Here is a 23,913-nt window from a genome sequence, read left to right on the forward strand (position 1 = left end):
TTTACAGGAATCAAAAGCAGCATACTTCCGTGGGCAGGCCCCGCACCTGCACACCTGCTATCAAGGGGAAATGGCCAGCACATGCTGAGGAAAGAGACAGCAAGCATCCAAATCAAAAACAGCCCTCGCGCAAAAATATATTAACCCCCCACAAGCTATTCATATAAATAGCCCTCCAAGACTATGGTAAATAATTGTTTCTCCTAAACTCACAGAGTAAGAGAAATAAAAGCAAAATGAAGAAGCAGAGGAACCACACCCAGTTAAAAGACCAAGAGAATTCCCCTGAAGGAACAAACAATGAAACAGACCTTTTCAGTCTAATAGACACCGAGTTCAAAAAGGAAGCAATGAAAATACTGAAGGAATTAAGAAAGGCTATCGACAAAAATGCAGATTACTGTAAAAAGGAACTAGAAAGTAAAAGGAGGAGCCAAGAAAAATTAGAAAATTAATTTGCTGAGATGAAAGCTGAGCTAAAGGCATTGAATAGCAGAATGAATAATGCAGAAGAAAGGACAAGTGATCTGGAAGACAGAATAATGGAAACTACCCAATCAAAACAGCAGACAAAAAGCAGAATTAAAAAAAAAAAAAAATGAAAGCAATACAAGAGACCTATGGGCTAATATAAAGTGGGTCAGTCTATGCATAATAGGGATTCCAGAAGGAGAAGAAAGAGAAAAGGGGATCGAAAATGTATTTGAAGAAATTATGGCTGAAAACTTCCCAAATCTAAAGAAGGAAACAGATATCCAGATATAGGAAGCACAGAGGGTCCCAAACAAGATGAACCCAAACAGACCTACACTAAGACATATTATAATAAAAATGGCAAAAATTAAAGATAAAGAGAGGATTCTAATGGCAGCAAGAGAAAAACAAAGAGTTAATTACAAGGGAACACCCATATGGCTATCAGCTGATTTCTCTACAGAAACACTGCAGGCCAGAAGGGAGGGGCAAAATATATTCGAAGTCTTGAAAGGGAAAAACATGTGACCTAGAATACTCCACCCAGCAAGATTATCATTTAAAATAGAAGGAGAAATAAAGAATTTCTCAGACAAGCAAAAACTAAAAGAATACAGCAATACTAAACCTATCCTAAAAGAAATATTGAAAGGTCTTCTCTAAATAGAAAAGGAGCAGGAAGATATAGGAAGGAGGAAATCACAACTGGAAAGTAAATCACTTAAATTAGCCAGTATACAGATCAAAAAGAAAGAAAAAAAAAACCTATTTGTGAAAGCGATGATAAACACAAAGAACATCAAAAGGATAAACATGAAGATGTAAAAAAGGACATCAAAATCATAAAATGTGGGGAAGGAGAGTAAGAAAATGCAGATTTTTTTTTTTAAGCATGTGTTTGAACCCATATGACTATCCGTCTAAAGCAAGCAGATACAGGAAGGGGTTAACATACTTGAAAAACAGGGCAACTACAAATTAAAAACACACAATAGAGTCACAAAAAGAAGAGGACACAACCATAAAATAAAAGGAAATAAACCACAAAAAGAAAGGAACAAAGAAGAAACAATCAACTGGAAAACAAGGTTTCAAACGGCAATATGTGTGCATCAATAATTACCTTAAATGTCAATGGACTGAATGTGCCAATCAAAAGACATAAAATGGCAGACTGGATTAAAAAAACAAGAGCCTACAATATGCTGCCTATAAGAGACCCACCCTAGGGCAAAGGGCACACATAGATTGAAAGTGAGGGGATTCAATGGACTGAATGCTCCAATCAAAAGACATAAAATGGCAGACTGGATTAAAAAAACAAGAGCCTACGATATGCTGCCTGTAAGAGACCCACCCTAGGGCAAAGGGCACACATAGATTGAAAGTGAGGGGATGGAAAAAGATATTTCATGCAAACAGAAATGACAAGAAAACAGGAGTTGCAATACTCATATCAGAAAACAAAGACTTTAAAACAAAGGCTATAAAGAAAGATAAAGAAGGGCACTATGTAATGATAAAAAGATCAATACAAGAGGATTTTATACTCATCAACATATATGCACGTAATATAGGAGCACCCAAATACATAAAACAAATACTAACAGACATAAATTGATGGGAATACAGTAATAGTAGGAAACTTTAACACCTCACTCACATCAATGGACAGATCGTCTAGAAGAAAATCAATAAGGCAACAGAGATCCTAAATGATACAATAGAACAATTAGACTTAATTGATATTTACAGCACATTACATCCCCAAAAAACAGAATACACATTCTTTTCAAGCGCACATGGAACATTCTCTAGGACTGACCACATACTAAGGCACAAAACTAACCTCAATGAATTTAAGAGTACAGAAATTATTTCAAGCATCTTCTCTGACCACAATGACCTGAAACTAGGAATCAACCATGGGAAAAGAAATGAGAAAAAAAACGACTACATGGAGACTGAACAACATGTTACTAAAAAAAACGATGGGTCAACGAAGAAATCAAAAAGGAAATTAAAAAAATACCTTGAGACAAATGACAATGAAAACACAGCCATACAAAATCTATGGGATACTGCAAAAGCAGTTCTTAGAGGGAAGTTCATAGTGACACAGGCCTGCCTCACAAAATGAGAAAAATCTCAAATAAACAACTTAAACTACCACCTAAAAGAATTAGAAAAAGAAGAACAAACAAAACCTAAAGTCAGCAGAAGGAAGGAAATAATAAAAATCACGGAAGAAATAAATAAAATTGAGATTTAAAAAACAACAGAAAAAGCCAATAAACCAAGACCTGGTTCTTTGAAAGGGTAAACAAAATGGATAAACCTCTGGCCAGGCTCACCAAGAAAAGAGAGAGAACCCAAATAAACAAAATAAGAAATGAAAAAGGAGAAATCTTAACTGATACCGGAGAAATACAAAACACCATAAGAGAATACCATGCACAATTATATGCCAACAAATTTGACAGCCTAGAAGAAATGGACAACTTTCTAGAAATATACAGCCCATCAAAAGGGAATCAAGAAGAAATAGATGATTTGAATAGACTGACCACTAAAAGTAAAATCGAATCTGTAATTAAAAAAAAACTCCCTACAAGCAAAAGTCCAAGACCAGGCACTTCCCTGGTGGTGCAGAGGTTAATGATCCGCCTGCCAATACACGGGACATGGGTTCAAGCCCTGGTCCAGGAAGATCCCACATGCCGCAGAGCAACTAAGCCTGTGTGCCACAACTACTGGGCCTGTGCTCTAGAGCCCACGTGCCACAACTACTGAAGCCCATGTGCCTAGAGCCTATGCTCCACAACAAGAGAAGCTACCACAATAAGAAGCCCATGCACTGCAATGAAGAGTAGCCCCCACTCACCACAACTAGGGAAAGCCTGTGTGTAGCAACGAAGACCCAACACAGCCAAAAATAAATAAATAAATTTATATTTAAAAAAATAGTCCAAGACCGGATGGCTTCATGAACGAATTCTACCAAACACACAAAGAACTTATATTGATTATTTTCAAACTCTTCCAAAAGACTGAAGATGAGGGAACACTCTCAAAGACATTCTATGAAGCCACCATCACCGTGATACCAAACTCAGCAAAGATAACACCAAAAAAGAAAATTACATGCCAATATCTTTGATGAATATAGACGCAAAAATTCTCAACAAAATATTAGCAAAACAAATCCAACAACACATAAAAAAGGTCATACACCACAACCAAGGTGGGATTCATCCCAAGTTCACAAGGATGGCTCAACATACACAAATCAATCAATGTGATACACCACATAAATAAAAGTCAAAAACCACATGATCATCTCAATAGATGCAGAAAAAGCATTTGAAAAAACTCAACATCGATTCATGATAAAAACTCTCACCAAAGTGGGTAAAGAGGGAACACATCTCACATAATAAAAGCCATTTATGACAACCCACAGCCAATATAATACTCAATGGTGAAAAGCCGAAAGTCTTCCCGCTAAAATCTGAAACAAGACAAGGATGCCCACCCTCACCACTTCTATTTGACATAGTATAGGAAGTCCTAGCCACAAGAGTTAGACAAGAAAAAGAACTAAAAAGGTATCCGAATTGGAAGGGAAGAGGTGAAATTGTCACTATATGCAGATGACATGATACTGTATATAGAAAACCCTAAGGACTCCACCCAAAAACTACTAGATCTAATAAATGAATTTAGCCAAGTAGCAGGATATACAAGATTAACATTCAGAAATTGACTGCATTTCTTTACACTAACAATGAAATATCAGAAAGGGAATGTAAAAAAACAATACCTTTTAAAATCACACACACACACACACACACACACACAAAATACCTAGGAATAAACCTGACCAAGGAGGTGAAAGACTTATACGCTGAGAACTATAAAACATTAATAAAGGAAATTAAAGAGGATTCAAAGAAATGGAAAGATATACCATGCTCTTGGATTGGAAGAATTAATATTGTTAAAATGGCTATGCTACCCAAAGGAATCTACAGATTTAATGCAATCCTTATCAAATTACCCATGACATTTTTCACAAAACTAGAATAATCAAAAAATTTATATGGAACCATATAAACCATATTGCCAAAGCAATCCTGGGGGGTGGGGGGGAGAAAACAAAGTAGGAGGCATAACTCTCCCAGACTTTAGACAATACTACAAAGCTACAATAAACAAAACAGTGCGGTATTGGTACAAAAATAGACATACGGATCAATGGAACAGAATAGAGAGCCCAGAAATAAACCTACACACCTACAGTCAATTAATCTTCGAAAAAGGAGGCAAGAATATAAAACAGGAAAAAGTCTCTTCAGCAAGTGTTGCTGGGAAAGTTGGACAGCTGCTTGTAAATCTGACGAAGTTAGAACACAACCTCACAGCATGCACAAAAATAAACTCAAAATGGCTTATAGACTTAAACATAAGACATGACACCATAAAACTCCTAGAAGAGAGCATAGGCAAAACATTCTCTGACATAAATTGTACCAATGTTTTCTTAGATCAGTCTCCCAAGGCAATAGAAATAAAAACAAAAATAAACAAATGGGACCTAATCAAACTTACAAGCTTTTGCACAACAAAGGAAATCATTAAAACAAAAATGAAAACAAAAAGACAACCTAGGAATGGGAGAAAACATTTGCAAATGATGTGACTGACAAGGGCTTAATCTCCAAAATACACAAACAGCTCATACAACTCAACAACAAAAAAACACCCAACCCAACTGAAAGATAGGCAGAAGACCTTAACAGACATTTCTCCAAAGAAAACATACAGATGGCCAATAGGCACATGAAAAGATGCTCAACATCACTAATTATTAGAGAAATGCAAATTAAAACTATGATAAGGTATCACCTCACACCAGTCAGAATGGCCATCATTAAAAAGTCTACAAATAACAAAAGCTGGAGAGGGTATGGAGAAAAGGGAACCCTCCTATACTGTTGGTGGGAACGTAAGTTGGTACAGCCACTATGGAAAACAGTATGGCAGTTACTTAAAAAACTAAAAGTAGAATTACCATATGATCTAGCAATCCTACTCCTGGGCATATTCCTGGACAAAATCATAATTCAAAAAGATACATGCACCCCTATGTTAACAGCACCACTATTCACAATAGCCAAAACATGGAAACAACCTAAATGTCCACTGACAGATGAATGGATAAAGAAGATATGGTACATATATATAATGGAATACTACTAAGCCATAAAAAGAATGAAATAATGCCATTTGCAGCAACATGGATGCAACTAGACATTATTATACTAAGTGAAGTATGTCAGAAAGAGAAAGACAAATACCATATGATATCACTTATATGTGGAATCTAAAATATGGCACAAATGAACTTATCTACAAAACAGAAATAGACCTACAGACAGAGATCAGACTTGCGGTTGCCAAGGGGGCGGTCGGGTGGGGGGAGAGAGATGGACTGGGAGTTTGGGATTGGTAGATGCAAACTATTACATTTAGAATGGATAAACACCAAGGTCCTACTGTATAGCACAGGGAACTATAACCAATCTCCTGGGATAAACCAAAATGGAAAAGAATATATAGGATTATTCCATAAACAAGGTTAAAAAATAAAAAACCAAAACAAGAATACTTTCAAAACAGATTTTTACTTCCAAGTGGATTAAAGAGTTAAATATTTTAAAAAATCTATTTAAAAAAAGAAAATACAGGTGAATATTTTCTAAATCTTAGGATAAACAAGGATTTTCTAGGCATAAGAGAGATAAAAGACATCTTCTATGGAGGAGAAAAATGCTAGATTTGACCACAAATGTTACATATTTCTGCACGTCAAAAATTATCATAAAAATTAAAAAAGCAAACCTCAAACTGGAAAAAAAACTTATAATAACAATGACAAAGGACTGACAGCCATTATTGAGTAAAATATTTAAATATCTGCAAGATAAAGACTAATACTCCAAATGAAAATTGGTCCAAGTTCATATACAATTCACAAAAAAATATAGATGTTGGCTATATATTTTATGAGTTCAGCTTCACTAGATTAAAAAAAAAAGAAACTTTTTCCTATCATATTTATTTGTTTTTAATAGTAATACTTAGTTTTATCAATGGTTTAATGAAATAATAATCCTTATATTAGACTCCCTAATGGGAGTCTAATTTGAAATAACTTTTCTGAATAGGAATATATATACACACACGTACACTCCTTTGTGTGTGTGTATATATATACATTTAATATATACAGCATACACACACACACAAAGTACATTTGTCAAGAGTATATACAGGGACTTCCCTGGTGGCTCAGTAGTTAAGAAACCATCTGCCAATGCAGGGGTCACGGATTCAAGCCCTGGTCTGGGAAGATTCCACATGCTGCAGAGCACCTAAGCCCGTGTGCCACAACAACTGAGCCTGCACTCTAGAGCCCGCAAGCCACAACTACTGAGCTTGTGCACAACTACTGAAGCCTGCGTGCCTAGAGCCCATGCTCCACAACAAGAGAAGCCACCACAATGAGAAGCCCTTGCACTGCAACGAAAAGGAGGCCCTGCTCGCTGCAACTAGAGAAAGCCTGTGTGCTGCAACCAAGACCCAATGCAGCCAAAAATAAATAAATTAATTTAATTAATTAGTATAAAAATGAGTATATATAAACTTGAAAAATATTCATAACTTCTGATGCAGTAATTCATGCTCAGACAGCTATTCTAAGAAAAAAGCTAGATATACTAAGATTTATAGCCAAGAGTATTCATTGCAATATTAGGCATAACAGCATAAAATTAAAAACAATGTTCCTATAGAAATCAGTTGTATTTCTTTACAATAGTAATGAAATATCAGAAAGGGAATGTAAAAAAAAAAAAAACCTTTCAAAATCGTGCCCCCCAAAATAAAATACTTAGAAATAAACTGGACCAAGGAGGTGAAAGACATCTGCTGAGAACTATAAAACATTAATAAAGGAAACTGAAGATGATTCAAAGAAATGGAAAGATATACAATGCTCTTGGATCGGAAGAACAAATATTGTTAAAATGACATACTACCCATGCAGATTTAATGTGATCCCTATCAAATTACCCATGACATTTTTCACAGAACTAGAACAAATCCTAAAATTTATATGGAACCATAAAATCAAAGCAATCTTGAATTGCCAAAAGCAATCTTGAAGAAAAAGAACAAAGCAGCAGTCATAACCCTCCTAGACTTCAGACAATACTACAAAGCTACAGTAATCAAAACAGCGTGGTATTAGAACAAAAACAGACTTAGGGGTCAATGGAACAGAATAGAGAGCCCAGAAATAAACCCAAACACCTACAGTCAATTAATCTTTGACAAAGGAGGCAAGAATATAAAACGGGAAAAAGACAGTCTCTTCAGCAAGTGCTGTTGGTAAAGTTGGATAGCCGCATGTAAATCTGATGAAGTTAGAACACACCCTCTCACCAAATACAAAAATAAACTCAAAATGACTTAAAGACTTAAACATAAGACATGACACCATAAAACTCCTAGAAGAGAGCATAGGCAACAATTCTCTGACATAAATTGTACCAGTGTTTTCTTGTGTCAGTCTCCCAAGGCCATAGAAATAAAAACAAAAATAAACAAATGGGACCTAATCAAATTTATAAGCTTTTGCACAACAAAGGTAACCATAAAAAAACAAAAAGACAACCTACGGAATGGGAGAAAATATTTCCAAGTGATGCAACCGACAAAGGCTTAATTTCCAAAATATACAAACAGCTCATACGACTCAACAACAAAAAACAAACAACCCAATTGAAAAATGGGCAACACCTAAATAGACATTTCTCCAAAGAAGAAATACAAATGGCCAGTAGGCACATGAAAAGATTCTCAACATCACTAATTATTAGAGAAATGCAAGTCAAAACTACATGAGGTACCACATCACACCGGTCAGAACGGCCATCATTAAAAACTCTACAAATAACAAATGATGGACAGGAGGCTGAGAAAAGGGAACATTTCTACACTGTTCGTGAGAATGTAAGTTGGTACAGCCACTGTGGAAAACAGTATGCTGGTTCCTCAGAAAACTAAAAATAGAATAACCATATGATCCAGCAATCCCTCTCCTGGGCATATTCCCAGACAAGACTTTAATCCAAAAAGATACACGCACCCCCATGTTCACAGCACCACTATTCACAACAGCCAAGACACGAAACAACCTAAATGTCCATCAACAGATGAATGGTTAAAGAAGATGTGGTATATATATACAATGGAATACTACTCAGCCAAAATCAAATAATGCTATTTGCAGCAACATGGATGCCGCTAGAGATTATCATACTAAGTCAGAGAAAGGCAGATACCATATGATATCACTTATATGTGGAATCTAAAATATGACACAAATGAACCTATCTTCGAAACAGAAAGAGACTCACAGACATAGAGAATGGACTTGTGGCTGCCAAGGGGGAGGGGGTTGGGGAAGGGATGGAGTGGGAGGTTGGGGTTAGCAGATGTAAGGTATTATATGTGGAATGGATAAACAACAAGGTCCTACTGTACAGCACAGAGAACTATATTCAGTATCCTACAATAAACTATAATGGAAAAGAATATAAAAAAGAATGTATATATATGTATAACTGAATCACTTTGCTATACAGCAGAGATTAACACATTGTAACTGAAATGAAAACTACATTAGAAGGAATCAATAGCAGAATAACTGAAGCAGAACAACAAATAAGTGACCTGGAAGACACAATGGTGGAAGTCACTGCTGTGGAACAGAATAAAGAACAAAGAATGAAAAGAAATGAAGACAGCCTAAGAGACCTCTGGAACAACATTAAACGCAACAACATTCGCATTATAGGGGTCCCAGAAGGAGAAGACAGAGAGAAAGAACCTGAGAAAATATTTGAAGAGATTATAGTCAAAAACTTCCCTAACATGGGAAAGGAAATAGCCACCCAAGTCCAGGAAGCACAGCGAGTCCCATACAGGATAAACCCAAGGAGAAACACGCTGAGACACATAGTAATCAAATTGGCAAAAATTAAAGACAAAGAAAAATTATTGAAAGCAGCAAGGGAAAAACAACAAATAACATAAAAGGGAACTCCCATAAGGTTAACAGCTGATTTCTCAGCAGAAGCTCTACAAGCCAGAAGGGAGTGGCATGATATACTTAAAGTGATGAAAGGGAAGAAGCTACAACCAAGACTACTCTACCCGGCAAGGATCTCATTCAGATTCGATGGAGAAATCAAAAGCGTTACAGACAAGCAAAAGCTAAGAGAATTCAGCACCACCAAACCAGCTCTACAACAAATGCTAAAAGAACTTCTCTAAGTGGGAAACATAAGAGAAGAAAAGAACCTACAAAACCAAACCCAAAACAATTAAGAAAATGGTCATAGGAACATACATATTGATAATTACCTTAAACGTGAAAGGATTAAATGCTCCAAGCAAAAGACACAGGCTTGCTGAATGGATACGAAAACAAGACCCATATAGATGCTGTCTACAAGAGACTCCCTTCAGACCTAGGGACACATACAGACTGAAAGTGAGGGGATGGAAAAAGATATTCCATGCAAATGGAAATCAAAAGAAAGCTTGAGCAGCTATACTCATATCAGATAAAAAAGACTTTAAAATAAAGAATGTTACAAGAGACAAGAAAGGACACTCCATAATGATCAAGGGATCAATCCAAGAAGAAGATATAACAATTATAAATATATATGCACCCAACATAGGAGCATCCCAATACATAAGCCAACTGTTAACAGCTATGAAAGAGGATATTGACAGTAACACAATAATAGTGGGGGACTTTAACACCTATGGACAGATCATCCAAAATGAAAATAAATAAGGAAACAGAAGCTTTAAATGACACAACAGACCAGATAGATTTGATATTTATAGGACGTTCCATCAAAAAACAGCAGATTACACTTTCTTCTCAAGGGCTCACAGAACATTCTCCAGGATAGGTCACATCTTGGGTCACAACTCAAGCCTCAGTAAATTTGAGAAAATTGAAATCATATCAAGCATATGTTCTGACCATAATGCTGTGAGATTAGACATGAATTACAGGGAAAAAAACAAAAACACATGGAGGCTAAAAATACGTTACTAAATAACCAATAGATCACTGAAGAAATCAAAGAGGAAATCAAAAAATACCTAGAGAAAAATGACAATGAAAACACGATGATCCAAAACCTATGGGATACAGCAAAAGCAGTTCTAAGAGGGAAGTTTATAGCTATACAAGCCTACCTCAAGAAACAAGAAAAATCTCAAGTAAACAATCTAACATTACACCTAAAGGAACCAGAGAAAGAAGAACAAACAAAACCCAAAGTTAGAAGAAGGAAAGAAATCATAAACATCAGAGCAGAAATAAACAAAGAAAACAACAGCAAAGATCAATAAAACTAAAAGCTGGTTCTTTGAGAAGATAAACAGAATTGATAAACCATTAGTCAGACTCATCAAGAAAAAGAGGGAGAGGACTCAAATCAATAAAATTAGAAATGAAAAAGGAGACGTTACAACAGACACCACAGAAATACAAAGCATCCTAAGAGACTACTACAAGCAACTCTATGCCAATAAAATGGACAACGTGGAAGAAATGCGCAAATTCTTAGAAAGGTATAACTTTCCAATACTGAACCCGGAAGACACAGAAAATATGAACAGACCATTCACAAGTAATGAAATTGAAACTGTGATTAAAAATCTTCCAACAAACAAAAGTCCAGGACCAGATGGCTTCACAGGTGAATTCTATCAAACATTTAGAGGAGAGCTAACACCCACTCTTCTCAAACTCTTCCAAAAAATTGCAGAGGCAGGAACACTCCCAAACTCATTCTATGAGGCCACCATCACCCTGATACCAAAACAGACAAAGATACTACAAAAAAAGAAAATTACAGACCAATATCACTGATGAATATAGATGCAAAAATCCTCAACAAAATACCAGCAAACAGAATCCAACAACACATTAATAGGATCATACACCATCATCAAGTGGGATTTATCCCAGGGATGCAAGGATTCTTCAATATAGGCAAATCAATCGATGTGATACACCATATTAACAAATTGAAGAATAAAAACCATATGATCATCTCAATAGATGCAGAAAAAGCTTATGACAAAATTCAACACCCATTTATGATAAAAACTCTCCAGAAAGTGGGCATAGAGGGAACCTACCTCAACATAATAAAGGCCATATACGACAAACCCACAGCAAACATCATTCTCAATGGTGAAAAACTGAAAGCATTTCCTCTAAGATCAGGAACAAGACAAGGATATCCACTCTCACCATTATTATTCAACATAGTTTTGGAAGTCCTAGCCACGGCAGAGAAGAAAAAGAAAGAAAAGGAATACAAATAGGAAATGAAAAAGTAAAACTGTCACTCCTTGCAGATGACATGATACTATACATAGAGAATCCTAAAAATGCCACCAGAAAGCTAGTAGAGCTAATCAATGAATTTGGTTAAGTTGCAGGATACAAAATTGATGCACAGAAATCTCTTGCATTCCTATACACTAATGATGAAATATCTGAAAGAGAAATTATGGAAACACTCTCATTTACCATTGCAACAGAAAGAATAAAATACCTAGGAATAAACCTACCTAGGGAGACAAAAGACCTGTATGCAGAAAACTATAAGACACTGATGAAAGAAATTAAAGATGATACCAACAGATGGAGATATATACCACGTTCTTGGATTGGAAGAATCAATATTGTGAAAATGACTATACTACCCAAAAGCAATCTACAGATTCAATGCAATCCCTATCAAATTACCAATGGCATTTTTTTACGGAACTGGAACAAATAATCTTAAAATTTGTATGGAGACACAAAAGACCCCGAATAGCCAAAGCAGTCTTGAAGTAAAAAAACGGAGCTGTAAGAATCAGACTCCCTGACTTCAGACTATACCACAAAGCTACAGTAATCAAGACAATATGGTACTGGCACAAAAACAGAAACATAGATCAATGGAACAAGATAGAAAGCCCAGAGGTCAACCCATGCACCTATGTTCAACTAATCTATGACAAAGGAGACAAAGATATACAATGGAGAAAAGACAGTCTCTTCAATAAGTGGTGCTGGGAAAACTGGACAGCTACATGTAAAAGAAGGAAGTTAGAACACTCCCTAACACCATACACAAAAATAAACTCAAAATGGATTCGAGACCTAAATGTAAGACCGGACACTATAAAACTCTTAGAGGAAAACATAGGAAGAACACTCTTTGACATAAATCACAGCAAGATCTTTTTTGATCCACCTCCTAGAGTAATGGAAATAAAAACAAAAGTAAACAAATGGGACCTAATGAAACTTCAAAGCTTTTGCACAGCAAAGGAAACCATAAACAAGACAAAAAGACAACCCTCAGAATGGGAGAAAATATTTGCAGACGAATCAACAAAGGATTAATCTCCAAAATATATAAACAGCTAATGCAGCTCAATATTAAAGAAACAAACAACCCAATCCAAAAATGGGCAGAAGACCTAAAGAGACATTTCTCCAAAGAAGAAATACAGATGGCCAAGAAGCACATGAATAGCTGCTCAACATCGCTAATTATTAGAGAAATGCAAATCAAAACTACAATGAGGTATCACCTCACACCAGTTAGAATGGGCATCATCAGAAAATCTACAAACAACAAATGCTGGAGAGGGTGTGGAGAAAAGGGAACCCTCTTGCACTGTTGGTGGGAATGTAAATTGATATGGCCACTATGGAGAACAGTATGGAAGTTCCTTAAAAAACTAAAAATAGAATTACCATATGACCCAGCAATCCCACAACTGGGCATATACCCAGAGAAAACCATAATTCAAAAAGACACATGCACCCCAATGTTCACTGCAGCACTATTTACAATAGCCAGATCACGGAAGCAACCTAAATGCCCATCGACAGACGAATGGATAAAGAAGATGTGGTACATATATACAATGGAATATTACTCAGCCATAAAAAGGAACGAAATTGAGTCATTTGTTGAGACATGGATGGATCTAGAGACTGTCAGAGAGAGTGAAGTAAGTCAGAAAGAGAAAAACAAATATCGTATATTAACGCATGTATGTGGAACCTAGAAAAATGGTACAGATGAACCGGTTTGCAGGGCAGAAGTTGAGACACAGATGTAGAGAACAAACGTATGGACACCAAGGGGGGAAAACCGCGGGGGTGGTGTGCTGAATTGGGTGATTGGGATTGACATGTATACACTGATGTGTATAAAACTGATGACTAATAAGAACCTGCAGTATAAAAAAAAAACCAAAAAAACAACTAATACTAAACTTTCTTTGGGTTATTTGTATGGAAATATGTTAATATAACTGTTTCAGACATTACATGAAATTTCTAAAAATCTTATATGTTCTGGGATAATGTTATGTCATAATTCTAATTACTTTAAAATGTATATCTCAGAAATAACTAAATTTCCTTGTCAATTACATTATTATGAACTTTCATCAAATCTTTAACTGTGGTCATTTTTAAGTCTTTTGTCATTTACAGACAGTTCTGGGTGTACTCTGATGCTTTTGCAAAAATGTTCCTATAAAAGGGTTTCATCTTCAGGGAATTCATGGAAAAGACTCTGACAAGTACAGGTTTCTGGTAACTGACTATACTGCTGAATTGAATGAATGAGCATTTTCAGAACTCTAATGGAAAACTGATGAATTCATAAAAGTGCTAACAAAAGATCAAGATTAAAAAAAATTAATTACATGGGACTGAGTGTACTGATGAGGATGATTATAATTTTTGTGACTTTCTGTTTGAATTAAAAAAAAGACCCAACACAGCCATAAATAAATAAATATTAAAAGAAAAAAAACTCACTGGATTTTCCAACTTGAATATTGGGATTGAAATAAAAACATATCAAAATCAAAAAAAAAGAAATTAACACATTGTAAATCAACTATATTTCAATTAAAAACTGGGAAAAATATTAAAAACAATGTTCCAAGCTCTATGATAGAATATGATGCAAACATTATTTTTGAAGATTACTTAATGACACCAGAAAAAATGCATCATATCATATTAAGTGAAAAAGGCTGTTTATTAAACTGCATTTATTGCATAATCCCCAGTTTTGTAATCATGACTTCTATGTCTTCTTCTACGTCAGCTGCTAAAAATGTGAACAGATGGAGCTTGGACCATATGCCATGTAAGGTCCACCACAGTGAGCCTCTCTCTTCAGGCTTGATGGTTCTAGTGTCATGATTCCATCAACTGAATATTCGTGTAGCAACGGCTCTCTAATGTTTCCTGGGGGAGGCTGCCTAAGAATCACCTTGAGATATAGTTTATAAAAACAAAAAACAGATTTCTCAGTCTCATCCACAGAGATTCCCATTCATAAGGTCTGGGATGAAGCCCTGGAATCTGTTTCCGAAGGTGTCCTGGTGATCCTGACCCACAGACAGATCCAGGAACCACAGCTCTCTAGTTCACAATTTTCCAAGGTTTTGAAAAGTACATTGAATGCCTTTTAGAAGTAAGCTTCTAGATGTCACTTCTCCTAATCCTCGGGTACCGCTGCCCTTTGTCAGGTAGACGATGTAATGAGTGAATGAGAGGCCAACCTACGGCGTCTCACCGAGCTGACTGATGCTGCCAATGCCACACTCAACCTGGCCGGTACCCCCCCCACGCCCCCCAGAATCCTTGCTCCAAGTCCTGCCTCCTCTTGGGCTTCTGAAATGCCAGCCGCTCCCCCTCCACGGGCCCCTTCCATCAACTTCTAACTCTGCTGAGGCCATGCTCATCAACCAAACCTCCGGAATGCCTGTGACCAGGGCACGATTCCTCGCCTTCAGTGCCCAGCTGCTGAGAGTTTTCTATATTTGACGCTTCACCTCCCACTCATTCCTCAACCCTCTGCCACCTGGCTTCCATCACCACCACCTACTGACTCTTACCAAGGTCACCCTGGCTCCTGGTGGCTAATCCACTGGCTCCGTTTCCCCAAGGCAGCTGATGCTACTGACCACCCAGCCCTCGTTCCCTGGCTTTTGTAGGGGTCGTCTTCTGTTTCACCTGTCTAGCGTCCATTTCCCCTATCTGATAGCCGTGCCCTGAGAAGCTGCCTCTCCCCACCCTTAGTCCGTGAGGTTTGGGGGCTGACCACCCCACTCCAGGCACGGGTACTTCATTCCCCTGGCTCGAGAGACTGGTGCAAGGATGGGCAGACGGCCAAAGTTAAGCCAATAAAACTCAAACCTGAGACTTTCCGTGAAACTATGGGGAAAGGGGTTCTCTTTTTTCCTACTGGGGTTGCTGAGCCGGCAGAATGTGAGTCTGGAATTAGAGAGGGTCTGCCCACCCCACGAGGAACTGCCTGAGAAGGAAGCCAGCGTGAGGAAGGCAGCAGAGCTGAGACAGCGAGTCCTGATGGCACCACGTGGGGTCCTAGGCCAGGCCTGAAGCCAGCATAGCCTGGTTCAAACAGTTTTGTGAGAAAAGGTATACTTTTTTTTTTTTTAACAGATTTTATTTTTTAGAGCAGTTTTACGTTCACAGCAAAATTGAGTGGACAATACAGAGGTTTCCCACACACCCCCTGCCTTGACATATGCATCGCCTCCCCCATCATCAACATCCCCCAATAGAGTGGTGCGCTTATCACAACTGATGAACCCACCCTGACACACCATTATCACCAAGAGTCCACAGTTTACATTAGGGTTCACTCGTGGTGATGTACATTCTATGGGCTAAGGTATGCCTTTTTACTTAAGATTTTTTTAGTTGAATTGCTGTCACTTGCAAGCAAAACAGCCCTAAGATGGCTCTGAACCATCATCCTCCCCTGGCATTACTCCACCTACCTGGTGACATTTTCCCCAGCATCTCCACAAGCTCATCTTCCTCTCATTCCAGACCCATATGTCTGACCCCTCATGGACTCTACACCTGGGTGTCCACTTATGCACAGGCTTAAATCTAAACTCGTAAGTATGCCCCTACTCTTCCTCCTCTTGTGTCCCCATCTCAGCAGATAGCTCAACCACCTACCTGGTTACCCAAACCTGGGCCTCATCATTGACACTTTCTCACTTTCCCTTCCCTGTCTCCTTGGGGCAGCGAATTCTGGCTCATTCCGTAGGGTTCAGCTTTTAGGCTGTATCCTCAGGGAGGCCTTTTCCAACATCCGAACCTGCAGGAAGGGTCCCTCCTATGCACCCATCCCAAACTGTGCTTTAGTGTCACAGCTCTTGTCACCCAGAGCCCTCACAGTTTGATTCTTCTCCATAGTCTGTGATAGCTGGACCCATCCCTGAAATCAATAGTATTTGAGTAAAGAAACACTAGGCTGTGTAGCTATGATCTTATATTGTATATTGTAAATAAAGTCTATTGTTTGGTGAAAATTAAATATTTCAGTATCTCGGCGAGATCTGTAAAAGGTATGGTACTTGACACACACTACTATGATTTTCAGGGGTCCAGCACTTGAATGGGGGTGAGAACCACTCAATTGGACCCACAGTGTTTCCCTAAAGGAACTTTTTAAGATTATTTTTGATGTGGACCATTTAGTTTTGAAGTCTTTACTGAATTTGTTACAATATTGCTTCTGTTTTATGTTTTGTTTTTTTGGCCCCAAGGCATGTGGGATCTCAGCTCCCTGACCAGGAATCGAACCCGCACCCCCTGCATTGGAAGGTGAAGTCTTAACCACTGGACCACCAACCAGACTGCCTCCTAGTGAGTGCCTTCACTTCTCTTTAATAACTGAGTCTAGAGCCTATCAAAGGAATGGAGCAGAGCTTTGTCCTTAAAATCTATTTCCCCCCATTTTTGAAAACTGGGACATTTGTCTGCTTCCAATTTTCTGATACTTTGCATATCCTTCATAATTTCTTACAAATCACCAAACACAGTCCTTAGAGCACAACTGCAAGTTCGTCCTATAAGGGCCTCCCATCTCTCTATCCAACCGGGTATTTACTCGGTCTTGCCTGTGCCAGGCCCTGGAGAGCTCCTCGCAGTCTGGGTTTGAGTCCCTCTCAAACATGGCTGGGCTCCCTTTACCATCCCTGGAGCATTTTCTTTGAGAGAAAAGGAGGAAGCAAAATAATAGCTGAGTAGTTCTGCTTTCTGTTAATGTTATAGCAAGAGTTCCAAGCAGTGAGCCTATCACTTCCTGATTCTTTTTCTTGTTCTAATCATACCTAAAAAGGCTTTTTTATTGTCTGAGGCATTTTTGCCCTCTCAGCCCACTCACTCCAGCTTCTTAGTGCTTTGTACTGTCCATAAACCTTGTTTTCACCCTTGTGTGTAGAACCCCTGCTCCCTTTTCCCTTTTCAAGCATTTTATAGGAAAACATCATACCTTGATTTTACTAGCTTAAGTGTTATGAAGAATGTACATTTATACACAGACAAGACCATACAAGGGAACAAGCGTAGGGATGGTGCAATGGCTATTTGTACTCCTTTTTTCTCGGGTCTGCTCCTTAGTTCCTTCTGTCCTTGTGTTCTTTCAGCTTATTCCCACTTTTTTTTTCATTTGTTTTCTTTCTGGCATCCATTTTTATTTTAAATTATTGCACACAAATGCAGAAATTACCTGACTAGCACTAACTGCAGAATTTATAGAAAGTAAATAAATCACAGGATGCTTAATACTGAAAGACTGAATTGTTTTATATTTTTTATCGAGATATAATTCATACGCCATAAAATTCACATTTTTAAAAGGCACAATTCTGTAGTTTTTAGTATACTCACAGAGTTGTGAAACTAATACCACTATCTAATTTCAGAACATTTTTATCACCCAAAAAGAAACGCTGTACCCATTAGAAGTCACTTCCTATTCTTTTTTGCAGTGTGGATATCCAGTTGTCCCACCATCATTTGTTAAAAAGAATATTTTCCCCCATTGAATTGTCTTGGAACCCTTGTAAAAACAAATTTATCATAGAGGTATGGGTTTATTTCTGGACTCTCAATTCTATTCAGTTGATCTAGATGTTTATCTTTAGCTAGTATCACACTGTCTTGTTTACTGTAGCTTTGTGGTAAGTTTTGAAATCAGAAGTATGAGAAATGCAATTTTTTTTTCAAGATTGTTTTGGCTATTCTGGATCCCTTACACTTCCATGTGAATTTTAGGATCAGCTTGTCAATTTCTGTAAAGAAGGCAACTGGGATTTTGCTAGGGATTGCCGTGAATCTGCAGGTCACTTTGAGTACTTCTGCCATTCTAAAAATATTAAGTTTTCCAATCCATGAACATGGAATGTCTTTCTTTTTTTTTTTTTAAGGCTTTCTTTAATTTCTTTCAACAAAGTTTTATAGTTTTCAGTGCATAAGTTTTACATTACTTTTGTTAAATTTATTCCTAAGTACTTTATTTTTTAAGGTGCTATTATAAATGGAATTTTCTTAATTTCATTTTCAGATTGTTCATTGCTAGTGTATAGAAATATAATTGATTCTGTATATTAATCTTATATCCTGACATCTTGCTGAACTTGTTAGTTTTAAGAGTTTTTTAAGGCTTTTCCTAAATCTTTAGGATTTTTCTACATACAGGATCATGTCCTCTGTGAATAGAGATGGTTTTACTTCTTCCTTTCCAATCTACATGCCTTCTGTTTCTTTTTCTTGCCTAATTTCCTTGGTCTCTACCCTTTAAAAGCCTATATAGCTTCCTGAGTGACTTCCTTTTTTTTTTCCTTATTAGAATAAATTTTTTGAGAGAACAGGACAGGGTGCAGGAGGAAGAGAGAAAGTGGAGCTCTTAAAAATCAGAAGTTGTGGGCTTCCCTGGTGGCACAGTGGTTGAGAGTCCACCTGCAGATGCAGGGGACACGGGTTTGTGCCCCGGTCCGGGAGGATCCCACATACCGCGGAGCGGCTGTGCCTGTGAGCCATGGCCGCTGAGCCTGCGTGTCCGGAGCCTGTGCTCCGCAACGGGAGAGGCCACAACAGTGAGAGGCCTGCGTACCGCAAAAAAAAAACCAACAAAACCAGAAGTTGCAGTTGTGTGGTTTGAATGGATTTCTGGTGAACCTCACATCCTCTCAGGGGAAATGTCTTCCTTCATAGCACCTGGGCCCAGGGACTTTTCTGGGGGAATCTCTGAAATCTGTTTTCCTCAGGTTTTGGACATAAGCCTGGCTGAACCCAATATCCAGCCTTCCTTGGCTGTTAAAGAGTCTACCATGACATGGCCACTTCCCCCGTGCCCATCTCTTCTCCTTCTCTGGTCAGTTCTTTCCTGCTGGTCAGAGGCAGAGCACCAACAGTTCCTCCCATTGCATCCTCTGTCTTCTGAGAAATAAAACTGTCAACGAGACAATAGGCTGTTTGTTTCTACCTCCAAAAGACTTTGACAAACATCTCCTGAAGTTCTGGGCCAGCTTTGTGACCCATGTGAGGAGAGTCCACCAAGACTCTCCTTCTATCCATCCTCCTCCTCACACTTGAGTCCTTCATGGTGATCTTCCATGCAGGAATGAGCACAACTTCTTGACACTCAGGTTCTCCATCCACCCCATTTAGGAGACCTCTTCATTAGAACACAGCACACACTTAATTTCTTCACTCTTGGTGAATGTCCTGGCTCACCATGTTTCAGTGGGGCTCTTAGTTCATCCCAGTTATGGGACAAAAGGAAGCAAGAGTAAGGTTTCATCAAGGGTGTGGAATGTACATCAAAGGTCTTGCTGAGTGGCTTTACAAGGAGAGAAGTTTCCCTCCATATCAGTGAAGGTTCTGTGTTACCAGTGACCTCCTGGGATATGCAGGAAGCCAGGTAGATAAGAATCTCTGACTATGCAGATAGGTGCACCCCATAGTCAAGTATGAGCTTCCAGTGCTCACTGGCTAGAAGCAAACCACCCAGGCACTGAGAAAAGACAGCCACGGATGCAGGCATGTTCCAGGACTATCAGCACCCTGGGCCAACACCTCTGGCCCCCAGTTCCAGTGCAGGACTCTAGAGGGCAGCTGCCCTTTTGTTTGGGGCTTTCCTCCCAGAAGCTACATCTTTTCCTCCTAGCTCCACTCTGAAACCAAACTCCCGTCTCCGGTGCTCACCAACCTTCCTGTCTACCCTGATTTTCTTCTACCCTGTCTACCTCACAGGTCCACTTTTGTGCCTGCTGCCTAACAATAAAGTCACTTTGTCGTTAGGGAAGGTCTCAAGAGCAAGTGACTTCCTGATAAGGTGACTCCTCCCTCACCCTGGTGTTGCACATGGGGCTCCAGTGCCTCCTGAGAAGTAGTTCATTTGGATGGAGTTGCCAGACCTCAAAATCCATCTTTAAACTATGCTTAGCTATTCCACAAAGCTCCCCCCAAATGATGAAACAGAAAAACAGTAAACTGAAAAAAAGATCGATTCATGTTCCTGTGGGTTTGTTCTCCTGCCTTTGGCTTGCTTACTATCCAGGCTGTGGGAGCAGAGAGAGTGCCTCATCACATCCGGGTTGACATAGTATCAACCATGGCTCCCTAATCACACAATAAAGCTCTCATGGCAAGGACAGATGGGAGGAACTACTCAGGGTGCTGTGAACATGCCACCGCTAATGTCTGAGACTATTATAACAATGCTTACCTTCTTATCCTTTATTTGTATATTTCAAAAAAAAAAGTCCACCTACCACTCTTGTACCACTTGGTCGTAATACTTCATTGTCCCACATACTTAAAAACTGGTTAGTATTACTGAGACCTTAAATGTATTGTGCCTCATCTTTCAAGGTATCAGTTACTGTAATATTTCTACAGTTCATTTTGAGTGTCTTAGGTGACATATTTAATATTGTTTTCAGCTTACTAATAAGCACCAAATAGAGCAATTTAAAATTATTTTCTTCCATCTTCCTTCACATTCAATTTACTGCCTAGAACTATATTTCAATATAGTGTATTTGTTTTACTGAATTCATTCATAGTGTATCTGCAGGCCTATATTTTCTGTAGTGACAACTACTCTATTTGTGGGAACTATTTAGGTCACTGGAAGGGAGAAAAAGAGGTCACTACTTAATAGAAATGGCATGTATCCAAATACCAATGCAGTTTTCTGAACACCTGTTGAACATCAATGATGAAGAGACTGTTACAATTTCCAAAACCCTGGATCAAAACCTTAAATGATTACTTTGTTTCAACTGACACAGTTTAACCCAGGAAAACAAGTCTCCTAACCAAAGAAAGTGAGTCTTAATATGCCAGCTGCTTTAAAAGTAAAATAGCCTCTTCAAAAAGCTATCTGTTACAATGTAAATGATTTCCCATCAAAAATCACTAGGAAGGAGCTATACGATTTGAATGTCAAGGCATGCACAGTAACTGTTTGCTTTTGGAGACACAGCGAGCATGACAATATTTTCAGCTGTCAAGGGTGAGGGAGGAGGGACTGACCCACCTAAGAAATGGAAACTAACGAATAGTAATATGACACTCCCCCTTAGTTCCACTGGGCATCCGCTGGTGCGGCGGCTACACACAGCTAACTTCCTAACGCACGGTAAAGGGAGGCTGTGCAAGAGCTGAATGAAGGCGGCCTCTCTACCCTGTCCCCCGAACTCTGTGGTGGAGGCGGCGTGCAAGGACCGCAAGGGAAGGGCGAGTGGGCAATACCCTCTACTGTTGCCATTCATTCTTTCCTTCTTCCTTTCTTTCATTCATCCAACAAATAGTTATTCGCGGGGCACTGTGCTAGGGGCTTAACTTTCCAACTTTGACTCAATAACACATTCTGTTACCACACACCTCCGTCCCCATTTCCAGCCGTAGCCCTCACTAGCTCATCAAGAAGGTGCTTATTATAACCTCGCTTTCCCTCCCTTCCCCGGGTTCCCAGGCTAGGGTGACAAGATAATGCCAGCCAGAGGAGTGCCTTTCCAAAAGCAAAGAAGGAGGGCTCGGAGTACGCAGACAGGGGCGGGGGGCGGTTTCGAGGACCCTCCTGGCTGCGTAGGGAGAGCCAGCCCCTACTTTGTCGGCCGCGCCCCGGTTGGGGCTTCGGACACCCGGGCACCGTGCTCGGACGGGGAACCTGAGGTCACGCCGATACTGAAGGAGGAAGCAGCGGAGACGGGGTTCCTCCAAGGGGAAGTGTGCGCTGCAGGAAGCCCGAGGGAGGCGGGAGGCTGGTGACAACGAGCACACACGTGGGGAGGACCGCCTCCACCTAGGTGGTAGGGACAGGTTCGCAGGCAGGGGTGAAGAGAGGGCGGGGAGGGTTACCTGATGAACGTGGTCTTGCCCGTGCTGTACTGGCCCACCAGCAGGATCATGGGCTTGTTCTCAAAGTCGGCGTCCTCCAGCGCGGGCGAGTGGAACTCGTGGAAGCGGTACGCCTCCTCCAGCGGCAGCACCTTGCGCAGGTAGAGCGAGCGCAGGCCGCCCGTCACCGTCTGCACCGCGTCCGCGCCGCCCGCTCGTTCGCGCCCGCCCGCCTGCCGCCCCAACCAGCTAAACATCCTGCCGCCGGTCCGCCCGTCCGCACCCCGCGCTCGCCCTCTCAGTGCAGGTCCAGCGAACTGTCCCCACTCCGGACTCGACCCTCCCCAGCTCGCACTGAGCTGCCCAGGCCGCCCTAGCCACCGCCCGAGCTGGCCCCGCCTCGCGCCGTCTCAGCCAATCCCCAGTATCTACGTCACGGGAGCTCGTTCACTATTCAGAAGGGCTCTCTCAAGTCCTTCCTCATTGGGCTGCTACCAGCGCGGGTGGAGGGCCCAACCAATGGGGAGGAGGTTCTTAATGAATTATTGATGACGGAGCCCTCTGGAGGACTGGGAGGGGAAGAGGGTGTTTCTCGAAACCACCAGCGCACTCTGGCCAGGTGGCGTCGGCTTCCGGGCAAATCTGAACTGGTAATAAAAGAGCCTCCGGAGGCTCCTTAGTCTCCGGGAACGTTTACTCATTCCAGCCCTATGGACGTCGATGCTGGGGACAAATGTTCAGAAAGTTGACAGGCAGGTTCTTTCTACCTACTGGCAGGTTATTACACACATTTTATTGGTGAAGAGACCCTGACTCACGGACACAATTGACAATATTTGAAGTAGGGGAAGTAGACTTCAATTTACTTGGGTATATGTTTCTCCACACTGCCTCCACTAAATTCTGGGTCGATTGAAGACCTTTTGCCCTTAGTTTTCTTTATCTGATTTTCTGTAAATTTGAAGATTTAGTTATCCTCATTATTACAACCTCATTGCCACATAGTAACATAAAAAGACTGTTACCGCCTAGCTGTCTCTTTTTCAGGTGAAAAAGATACATCTAAATTG

General features: G+C 39.7%; 1 protein-coding gene across 1 annotated transcript in view; it reads right to left on the reverse strand.

The window, feature by feature from the left end:
- The window catches only part of EHD4 (EH domain containing 4), an 89,624-nt gene extending 66,406 nt beyond the window's left edge, over positions 1–23,218 (reverse strand). The window contains exon 1 of the mRNA XM_004321089.4: positions 22,865–23,218. Coding sequence (XP_004321137.1) covers positions 22,865–23,100 — 236 coding nt within the window. The 5' untranslated portion in view covers positions 23,101–23,218. The remainder of the gene's footprint in view (positions 1–22,864) is intronic.
- Positions 23,219–23,913: the final 695 nt, after the last annotated feature.

This window comes from Tursiops truncatus, chromosome 2 (assembly GCF_011762595.2).
Source record: "Tursiops truncatus isolate mTurTru1 chromosome 2, mTurTru1.mat.Y, whole genome shotgun sequence".
Lineage (NCBI taxonomy): Eukaryota > Metazoa > Chordata > Mammalia > Artiodactyla > Delphinidae > Tursiops > Tursiops truncatus.